This window comes from Rhopalosiphum maidis, chromosome 3 (assembly GCF_003676215.2).
Source record: "Rhopalosiphum maidis isolate BTI-1 chromosome 3, ASM367621v3, whole genome shotgun sequence".
Taxonomy (NCBI): Eukaryota; Metazoa; Arthropoda; class Insecta; order Hemiptera; family Aphididae; genus Rhopalosiphum; species Rhopalosiphum maidis.
Genome location: NC_040879.1, coordinates 43,813,904 through 43,826,010, shown reverse-complemented (window position 1 = coordinate 43,826,010; position 12,107 = coordinate 43,813,904). Strand labels below are relative to the sequence as shown.

Sequence of the window (12,107 nt, the reverse complement as noted above, 5' to 3'; positions counted from 1 at the left end):
AATACACCTACCTCGAAACGGTGGCAACCAGTTTGTGTAGTCCATAAACGGCATCAAATTGTAGTACAAAAACCAAAACGTCACATTGGATGGCGCAAACATGCTCAACAATTTAGTGGCCATTCTGTATTCTGGAATTTCCTAAAAAAAAAAACCGTTGAGTACCAAGCGATCGTGTTTAATCGTTATTTCATAGTTTTTGGTGCAATTAGTTAAATATATTTTAATAATATTAAATTGTTGAATAATTTATAATAGGCATGTCGTATTGAAAATTACTTCATATTTAGGCGTTTCGTTGAAAGCGTGCCATGAGAACGGTAACTTCTGTTCCAGTTCTAAAATTCCTTTTTCCGGATTACATAAGAATTTTGTTTTCGCCTTGTGGTATCTGAAATAATATAATAAACACGGTAATTTAAGATTTTTTTACCGTTAACTTAACTATAAAACAAATAAACTTAAATATATTTTTTAGTATATAAAAATAAATTTAGTATTCGATACATCGGCACGTCATTATATCAATTAAGTAGGTACCTATTATCCTAATAAACAGTGGTGGTGGTGTTGACTTACAATTGTTATAAGGGTGATTCAAAATTCATGCTCGCTTCTGTATATGTACTATTTATTATTTTACATAAAATATTAGATAAATGTATTATTTAGGTAAACGTTATTATCGTTCTAAGATTATTTTTATAGAAATTATAAAATTTTCATAAAGATTAATATAAATTACTAAAATTCCCAAACTATTATAGCCTTATTAATCATTCAATACCTACTTATTAAAACCTATCTCTAGTATACAAACTTAAATAATCTAAAAGTTATACTTATTTGAATTTCGATATAAATTCATCAAAATGATTAACAATAATTTACATTAAAAAGAGTACTTCTCATTTAAAAAAAGTAAGTTTCTATCAGCACAGAATACTATTGAATACTTCTCGAATTGATTAAGTATTTGAAAATATGGTAATTAAGTTTAATTGTAAATTCTAAAATTGGTAATTGAATAATAATAATGCATTATTTAAAGTAAATTGGGGGGAACATCTTTGGTGACTCATACGCCTATATACAAACACAAACACAGGCCTTACTTCATTTCATTGTCGACAGCCGTGTACGTTAAATCGTACAACCGATTCACTAGTTTGGGAATAATGCTTTGTATTTTTTTGCTTAAGTCAATGTATTCGCAAAACCACACAAACTAAAAAACAAAACAAACAGTGTAAATGGGCTGCGAATAACGCACACTTAAAATAATATTAGATTTTTTTCATTGTTCAAGATAATATAATAATATATTATGTGTCTGAGCAACAGTCGACATGTTTTCGGTTGTGTAATGATTATTACTTGGTTGATCATTGTCTTAGTATTGTCGATAACGTAAGAAATCAACGGCAACTTGAGCAATTGATTCACGCCGTCCATTATCTCCAGTCTGAGGGCGTTCATTTCGGTCGCTGAAATCATTCCAAACACACATCATATACATAATATATGTTATTGCGAAGAACGCATATGTCGTACAACACGTCTGTCTGTTTGATACATAACAGCGCAACAGTAATATGCAAAGTGAAATTTTCATACGAAAAATACAGCAACATCACAATATTTTAATATTTTTCGGTCGAGTACCAAAAATGATGTACGTACACGCATCGCACATACCTACACTATAACCTATATATCAGTAAGTAGTCACTATACCTACTACATCGAGTTGATATTTGCCCTTGTACGAGGAGATTGACATTTTGCAAGTAAAGCGGATAAATTATTCAAAAATCGTTTTGTAAAATATGTACGTGTAGTGGATAACGGAAAACCCCATAAAGTAACAATGGTCGGAGTTATCGTATATATATATATATATATATACCAGTATGGCAGTATACCTATATGGCTATATAATATTATACTTATAAGTAAAATAAGTACAAATTGAACCTATTCATGCAATAAAATATAATTATTGTACACCATATTGTCGATGTAGTGTATTTGTATTTGTACCTATTAAATATTTGTATTATATAATATAATAATATGGGGCGATTGTTTTAAAGGTAAACACTCATTTCCTTGAAAAGTATAATAAATATTTTTTCTTGTATAATTTAAATTATGGTCACTGAGAAATAGCATTAAAAAAAATGTATATATTTTTTACTATTTTTAGTGGATTATAGTTATATCGTTTTAAACGGTCCGTTTAGTTTTAATATAAGTGGAGTTGACGCCAACGTTTTGGGTTATGTCATTCCATTTCATTCATCAAAACTTAAAATATTTGGATATAGGTAGGTAACTTAACTCAAACCATTTAACCTACTCGTTCGAAATTCGATTTGATGTATTGAAGTTATTAAAATAAATATACTGCTTTGGAATATGTGATTAAAAATATATACTGTTATCCAAAATAATTAAAAGTATAACTAACTATAACGACATAGGTAATTAGTAGAAATATATTTTTTTTTCAAAAATGTTGTTTTGTAATGAATTAAAATTATTAAACAAGTACATTAAGGCTTGTCGAAAGAATTATATCAATTAGCTTTGAAAGAATCACTTATATCGTAATCGTCATTAAATTTAGTGTTGTAATTTTAATTAGGGGAAGGGCCCACAGAGAAATATACAGGAATAAGCTATCGTATTTTAATTTGTAAAGGCACATTGACGTGCTACTTTTGGAACTTAAGTATAACATGAGATTTTCCTGAGAAAAGAAGGGTGGGTTGCCATAAATCTAGTATAAAAAAGGCACAAATAGGATAAGCTTTGATTTTTTTTTTTAAAGTCAGTTTAAAGTATCAGTTTTTTTAAATAAATCTTTAATGGCGTTGTTGAAGGCACTAAATCGTATTGACGAAGTCAAATAAAACTCACACAAAATCTACCTAAGACAATTGTTCTGAACTACAATATCTTTAAAAATAGTAATACTTTTAAATTTTAACTCCAAACATAATATTAAACAAGAACAAAATACACGATGATTATTTCCTAGTTTTTACCATCATATGATGATTGTGATGTACCTATGCAATATGCATTTATTTACAATTGGAGGTAATGTGTCAAGAGGTAAGCGAATACTATTTATTAATATACTGCATGTCGAGCAGCTGAAAATTATTGCAAATTTAAATTAAATTAAACTTAAACATAGTTAAATAAATACAAATTTTCTAAAATTTAAAAATATTATATGTGTAGCTAATAAGATATTTAATTTATATAAGTGCGTACATGATATTTTATAATATCATATGTGTATTGTTATTAACGGGTTCTTTTTGGCACGACTTGAAATTGTCGAATACATTCTTTAAGTGCAATCCCTATAAGGAAACCATACGTGTATTTACACGAAAACTAGTTTTTTTGCAATCTCGTACGAATGAATTTATGCCAATATAATGTTTTTATTGGATTGAGTAGGTAATTATGCGAACAAATTTTTCTCCATTTCTCAATAACTTTAGTAGAATTATTTATAATCATACACAACTTTAAATTCATTCAAGTTTAAGATATATTAATATTATTGACTATTATACAGTCTATAACACGTATGAAATCAGTCATTGATTTAAATAACTTTATTCATATATAAAAACTACAAAATAAGTACATTGCATGGTTATAAAAATATTAATATATAGGCAAATATATAATAAATATATATTATACGCAATATATTTTAGTGAGTCTCTTGCATAATAAAAACAGTAGGAGTATAGAATATAAATATTATAATAAATTAATATACTAAATAGGTTATCTACTGCAAAGTGCAAGTCATATACCGCCTGTACAAATATACGTTAAAAATTCTTGCTTGAATGTTATATTGTTAATCAGGTTTAAATCTGGTTTTGCTGGACAACGAAGTATGTCTGATTTGTAAAAAGTTGTATATGAAAATATTATAATATAAAATGTTGAGATTGTTTCTACATGATATGTCACATGGATTGAATTATAAATTTTTTAACAAGTTAGTGGTACCTTCTACCTAAGACCTAACCACATATTTCTAGTGAATTTCGAATTATTAACTTTTCCAGAATGCGTTTGAGCAGAAAAACTTGTATGTTGTATACCTAGTTTTGTAAATAGCCACACATCTGACTTATTCTAAGTCAAAATTACTTCTAAATAAAATAGGCTTTAGTATGGTATCAAAAATAAATACTAATCTGTCTACTATAAAACACTAGAAAAAACATTATTCAAAATTAAAAGTTCATACGTTTTGACGTTTTTGAAAAGTAGCGGTTAGCAAGCAAGTGAGTAGCATTTGACTTGTATACTGTATAATATATTTACAAACATATACACGATACACAATATTACAGAGTTTCTTATATTTTAACGTACGGAATTTCAATTGACGTTGGTTTTTATTTCAATTTTTTTTTTTAAACCCCTTTAATATTTAACTTTAATGATACGTATTATGGATTTTTATCTTGATGAAAACGTGTAATAGGTGCCGAATAACAAAAGCAATTAAAAAAAAAATTTAAAAAAATACATTTCCGCGACAAAACGCGTAACTATAGTGTAATGATTGATTACAACAGTGCTATATTATGTTCACGAATGTTATGTGTAGGATAAATGATAATACAATACATATAGTGTTCTACTAAAACTATAGTTATATGTATATAAAAAGTCATATTTTGACACTTGTTTTTATTTATTATTATTAAATTTATTATTTCGGTTTATAAACAAATGTTTGACATACTGATACTCCTTCGTTAGGTAAGTTCGCTTTACATTTAACATCAATATTATTATACTTATATTGACACCAGACACGTATCTACGGGCTGGTTTAACTGTGGCTGGACCACAGACATTTTTAAAAATTAAAAAACAAATGGTGAAGGCCCCCCAAAAAATGCTATCAACGTGCCTGATCGACACAGCATGAATGCGTAAAATACAGTATAATTGTATTCATATATTACTGCAGTAGATACGATATAATTCTACAGAATAATTCATAACAAATGTATATAGCACGATTAGACAACATTATAATTTGTATTATTGAATACTTGTATAAGCAAAGGTACGGAGAAAATATTTGTTTTATGTATATACGAAATATTCTGGTACGTTGTACTTAAAATTGTTTAACATTTATTAATTGTATTTAAAATTGTATTATATCATTAACTGAACTGTATTTAGCATAACTGTTTTAGTCTTACGCTTTATAGTTAATAGGTTTACATGTACATAACATAATATATATTTACGTAGATATAAGGACCTATATTAGAAAACTAAATTAATAGTTTTAAAGTTATTTCGGTCGTTCTTATGAATAATATATAACTATCAAAATTTTCAGAATCCTGATATTGAAATGGTCCACTGACTAAAATGTCTTTGATATTATATTATTCAACATCTCATTATTTTAGGCAATATAAATTACCATAAAATTAAAAAAAAAAATTAAATCCACCAATACATTATATCATATATTCATATTTTTATGTTGATATGTACCTATACATTTTATTTATATGCTATATATTAAAGTTTAGTGACTACTCGAAGTAGTTCCATAATTATTCAGTATTTTTTTTTTCATTTAAGGGTTCAATTACAAAGGTCAAAGATCATTAACCTAAAGTAACATTTACTTACTATAATTAATTTTTACAGTATTAGAGATAACATATAATATAATAATAACAAGTAAATAGTTAAGGAGGTAAGTAATATAAAGTTAGATCAAACCAAATGTACAGTGTACATCAATAATAATATTAAAACATTTTAATAGCCCATATTAGTTTTTAAAGCTATTTCAAACTATTAAATAAGCCACATTTTTTACAACGTGAACGAATCTGTCAAATTTAGATAAATCTAATCGATATAAAACGTATTTTTATTATTTATTTGACAATATCTACTACATTAGCCTTAATTAATTTCTCCATTTTAGAACTTGAAAAATACGAAAGTATAGCTAATTTTAATGTACGGATTAATAATGCACGAAGTTTTTCTATTGCTCTATTGCGTATTATGTACGTAATGTGCTGATTTTCCAGATCGTATTCCGTTCTACCCGAATCACTATAATACTAAATATTGTAACTAAATATCTTATAATAAACGTGGTAAAATATTTTCGTTTATAATAACGAAAATATCATACTGACAATGATATTTTATCTAGATGTTACAAAACACTGAAATCGTAAATATAATAATATGTAGAACGTATAGATATTAATTTTCGTTTTTAAAAAACACATAGATGACTGGATTGTTATTTTTTAATGAATGCTACTATTAGAAAAAATAGATGAATCTACTATTTGTTTTATTTTACTAATTTTTGCTTTGGGCTAATTTTGTGTTTGGTCATGTTTTCCTCTGGTTATTTTTGTACATGCACATTTATTTAGCTGTACAATTTGTCCGTAGCCATTTTTACCAATTACCGTTAAATAATAAATCCATTAGACTAGAAAATATTTTGTTTTTAATTATTTCGTATTGATTTTAAGCTTTCTCAGTTTTTCGACGACAATAATTTAAAATTATTATTTTAAAAATTACCAAAATAATAAATCATATAAATATACGAATTATAAGCTTAAATATTTCAATGATTAAACAAATTATGTTTCAAGGTCTTTCCGTGCACGTTGCTTCCGTGCCTACCTTCCTAGTCCGGATTATTATCAAAGTATACATACAAGCAGTTTTATTATAATAACTCATAGTCCACACAATATGAAAGTTATGTAAGTATTTACTTCAAAGTAAAAATAAACTATTTTTATAACAATTTTAGAATGGGTTTAATTCAAATTGTGATCTAAAATTTAATTTTATATTGAATATATTATTATTTTATTATTTTATCATGTTCATTAAATAAATACAAATATCATTATAACTAAATGGTGTATATTTTTGAGACTCAATATTATTATAAATTATTTCTTGTCTTTAAGTTACTTCTTACGTTGTACATAATATTTATTTAAATATAAATACTACAAATGTGAAATGTACGTTTTTTTTCGATTCTATATAGGTACTAGAATAATTTAATAAATTTATGTACTTTTTTATTTATTTAAATAATTAACAATTTCAATTTCAACATAGGTACCTATCGGCTATCAAATGTTTTATAGAGTTACAAATTTACAATTAATACAAAATGTAATAGTTCATAGTAACTCATTAAGGATAAAATATAAATTGATGTACACAATATAATTCTATGTACATATCATAACCATGTTATAAACATCTCACTTTTCCTGGTTTATTTGTTTACACAAATCGATCCTAATCGGATTTTAGACGATTTATTAAATAATATACATTTAGTCATTACGGTATTATACATTCACTTTACAAAATGTATGCGAATTCACAATAATAAAACAATGATAGATTGTATATTTGCATGTGGATGATTGCGAATTACGTAAATTCCCTATTCTGTATTAAACTATAAAATGCACACTGTTATTGCGTATAAATGTATAATACAATATGCACATAATTTATATTATTTGTATTTTTATTTTTTTGCTTTACATTGAAATTGTAAAATTTGCCAACTTTATTGCGTCTGTTTTATGTGGGATAATGGTCGTTGAAATTACTACCCTGTGACTGCGACATTGTTGATCGTCTCGGAAATAACTTCCCAGACAGTCAAAAACAAAATCTTGATTTCACAGCAGATTAAGTTCATTATATTGCTTGATTCAGTGTTATTGCCCCCCACCCCCAATTGCGATTTAAGTATTGAAGAAGCGGCGTTTCTCCAATGTTTATCGCTATAGCTGTCGGACAGAGTCGATATAATTATTTCTCATAACACACGCAATAAAACGGCGTAAACGCACATAGTCCAGTAAGGTTAGCTTAAGGCAGAAAGGGTAGATAGTATGGAAATCGCCAATCTCCTAGTGACGATTATTTGCTTTATTGGAGAAGCCTATCGATTTGACATATTGATAATTTTCAACTTTGATGCAATTATTATAATAGCCATGATATTTGTTTGTCATGTTTATAAATACGAAATACACAGACATAAACGAAACTGGCGAAGAAAATAACTTATTACGTCTTTATTTAACAATATTACCTTCCTATTTAATAATAGAAAAACAAACCAAGATGAAAAAAAAGTCTCAGATATACCATGAGCACCATCGTTTCATTGTCAACTAAAAAAAAGATCATTTGTCTTTGCTAAATGACTAGATTCACTGCTAATCGGTGTCCCCGGAGTGCGTTAAGTTATTTTCACTAATAGGTAAGCTATCCCTTACAGAACTACATATAATAGGTTATTATCTCAATTATCCCAATTTGGTGGGAGGGCTTGAAGGAGGGGAAGTGATTACCATCTCATAATTACACTATTTGCGGACTAACTTAAAAAAAAAATAGGCTTCAATACCCCAGTTTTTCTATTGAAAATTTGCCATTGTCCATTATAATAACATGGTTGTGTACTTGTGTCCGGTGTTTGATATCAGAACCAACTTATTTATCAGTCACTCAAATTTTACTGGATAAAAATATAATTAAATATAAATAAAAATAAATACTTTTAACTGTTCATTTCATCATATGAGTCTCAAAAAAAATATTTTACGTTCAGTTCTAAACTGAAACTGTGTCATATTTATATACACAGATATTTTCGATATATTTTTATTGTATAGACTATAGAGGCATATAATATATAATATATGCAGATTACAGATATATTATCTATATATATATATATATATATATATATATATATATATATATATAGAAAGAGAGAGAGAGAGAGAAAGTGATAGCGAGTGAAGTACTTACCGAACGGTATGAGGGGATAATATTTAGTCTTGATGACGTTGTACAATATTGTGAAGTATTTTTTTAGATTTGTAAATAAATCATTTTGCATAAGATCTTTGTAAAATCTGTCCAAATCTTGTGTCATATTCTGTGTGTGCGCATAATACGGTGATTGCATAAGCTCTTGTTGTCTCGCGTACAAAAACTCTGTTGTATCATATGTCCATAATAATAAAAAAAAATGTTCGTTATTATTTTTTTTTTTAATTCATTTAAATTATTGCTGTTCGTGGAACTCACGAATGACGTGTTTTGTAGCTGACACAAAAACAGCTTCGATATGATGGAAAATTTGCACCACAGTCGGCTCAATAGTTTTCAGTACATTGCTCCAATAGGCCGCCACTGTGTTTGACGATTCTTCCAACATACTCTCAACGTACCGTATGAACGATATATGAACGTCACGTATCAACTGGTCAACAAAAATACAGTAAGCCGATGAAGTTTTACTTGTATTTAATAAAAATTATATATTATTATATTTCTATCTTATAGTAATTATCTAATATAATATATTTTATACTCACTTTGTCGTATTTAACCATGGAGCTATTGATAAAGTCTGAAACGTAAACAAAGGCTTCGCCTTCCATCAATCGTTTCAATAGTTTACCAAATTCTTCGTAGGCCATTTTTATCTACAACCAAAACAGTCAAGCAATAAAGTGTAATCATTTTTATAAGACATATTATAGTTCATTGTTCTTATCATGATATTATAAGGCCATTATGTTTATTGTATTCACGTTTAGTATCGACGAAAAACGTTAAGTTCTCATTTTTATCAAACATACGTAAATTAGTAAGTTTGATTTAATTTAATTTAAATTGACATTTATTTTTAGAACATTTTTAAATGTTTTTAGAGCATTAAAATCGTGGAATATTTTTTTTTAATTTTAATATATTTAAAAATTTATACCATGTTTAATTTTGTGTATTATTGTATAATTTAAAAATATTTGTATTGTTTTTCAGAAAAATAATCAATAAGTTATTTTAGTCTATAATTAATACTCAATGCGAACAGTGAACAACCAAATAAAAATATTATTATTTTCAATTAACGTAGATACTGAACGAGTTTAATTTTGTACAACAGTGAGAATGAATTTAACAGCCAATAAGAATCTGGATTGTGTGAAATCTAAGCTTATAGAACACTAAGCACACTATCTGTGGTATGGTTTTGTAGAAAAACTAAAATAATATATGGTTTAGAAATCACTACGATGACAAAAGCAAAAAACCAGGGTAAGTATTATAATAGCTCTTCGAATATATATTATATTTTCAATAAAAACAATGGGACCGGAATACTATAAAATATTATAAAACCGGGGTAATTGACAATTGTATATAAGTACACGAACGTTGCAAATAATAATAATAATTCTCAAAGAGTTAATTTAACAATACAAATGTTGTTGTTCGAAACCGTTTTTATTACAATATGCAGCAGTTGTTTATATTTCTGCTTTCTAGTACAAATATTTAAACTGTTATTTTATGTAAAAAAGATATTCAATTATATAGTAGTCTTAACGTGCTTCTGAAAATGGGCTATATACATCAATATCGGGGTAGACTATAATATAATATTATAACTTATAATGTTTGTATCCATATAAATATAATAAAATAATGTTTGATATAAGTATCCCTAATTTAGGTATCATGCATTTTTATTGCATTACTGGGCGTATATAGTAGTTGTTTCCAAATTGATTTTCCTTATAGAGTTATGCCACATAATTATAATTACTAAAAGTTACGGTACGCAATCGATAAACTTATATACTTTCAATAACAAAAAATGTTAAGATCCAGGAAAAGCAAGCACCTCAGACCAAACTAACATTAAAATATTCATAATAAAATATGAAATTAATGTTAATTGTATTAATATTTTATTGCAAAAAAAGTTATTTCTCGAGTATTTTTATATTTTTATTGAAAATGTGTTTTATAAAATTATGTTACTAATATTTTTATAGTTTTTATAGGTCTAATTAAAAATATTAAATGTTAGTAGAGAACCAAAATAAAAACAAAATGAGAATAAGAATCAAAAATATAAAATATAATAATAGTTAATTTATCAATTTTTGTTCTTTATATCCTAATCAAAGTTACATTTAAGTATTAAACTAGAATTCCATTTGAAGAATTGATATATTAAGTAAAATTTAAAATGTATGATTATTCAGGTTAAATTTTAAAGTTAGATTCTTAAAATTATGTATATAGAATGTAATAAAAAGAACTGACAATTTGTAATAATTTTTTTACTTATCAATATTTTTTATTTTATTTTTATTATATAGGTATATATAAAAAAATAAGAAAATATATTAGTGATTAGAAAATATATAACAGCACGTTAACTAAACTTATCAATTATACTGTAAAACCATGTATATATTATGGGCATTGTATAATATAAGCATAATATCACTCACGTTATCGATAAACCAAACTATAGATTTCCTAATTGTTTGGCCTGTGTCACCTAGTGCTGTCCATATTTCATTGACGATTTGTGGTAAGGATCCCATTGTGTCCCTAAAAAATGAAACGAAAACATAATATTAATAATAGAAAAAAGTTACTAGTTATTATTTTAGTGTAAACGGAACACCACAAAAATGCATCGTACTAATACATTCATTTAATAAGTTTATATTACTTTCGATTTCGTCAATGCTCATGAAATACTTACATAAATGACATGTCCTCCATCATTGCAATGTATAGCCCATGGATATCTTTCAGATAAAACTCGTTCGCGTTATAAGAATTATTGAACACCTTTCTGAAGTACGCCAAATCTTCTTCTAGTACGTGGAAGTTGCTGAATAAATTACGAACAACATCAATAAATGTAGAATAAACAGTATGTGTAAATAATATAGCCATATAGGTAAGTATACATAAACAAGATGTTCCATTTATCTGTCTACTCTCAATATTTCAGACGATTTTAAATCTTTTTGAAAATATTTTTTACGTAATAATTTATGTTAAAATAATGTTGTTGGAAAAAAATATTTTCTATTTTGTATCGTTATTATTTTTTAAGTGTTGTTTTTTGAATGAAAGAATACATCTTAAATACCTAGCATCAAATATTTTCG

General features: G+C 26.3%; 1 protein-coding gene across 1 annotated transcript in view; it reads right to left on the bottom strand.

Moving 5' to 3' along the window:
- LOC113555596 overlaps positions 1 to 12,107 on the bottom strand; it is a 104,540-nt gene that overhangs the window by 38,129 nt on the left and 54,304 nt on the right. Inside the window, exons 56-64 of the mRNA XM_026960044.1 lie at positions 11,693 to 11,824; positions 11,433 to 11,535; positions 9,498 to 9,608; positions 9,208 to 9,382; positions 8,926 to 9,114; positions 1,378 to 1,487; positions 1,116 to 1,228; positions 280 to 391; positions 12 to 141 (exon numbers count right to left, since the gene is read on the bottom strand). Coding sequence (XP_026815845.1) covers positions 12 to 141; positions 280 to 391; positions 1,116 to 1,228; positions 1,378 to 1,487; positions 8,926 to 9,114; positions 9,208 to 9,382; positions 9,498 to 9,608; positions 11,433 to 11,535; positions 11,693 to 11,824 — 1,175 coding nt within the window. The remainder of the gene's footprint in view (positions 1 to 11; positions 142 to 279; positions 392 to 1,115; positions 1,229 to 1,377; positions 1,488 to 8,925; positions 9,115 to 9,207; positions 9,383 to 9,497; positions 9,609 to 11,432; positions 11,536 to 11,692; positions 11,825 to 12,107) is intronic.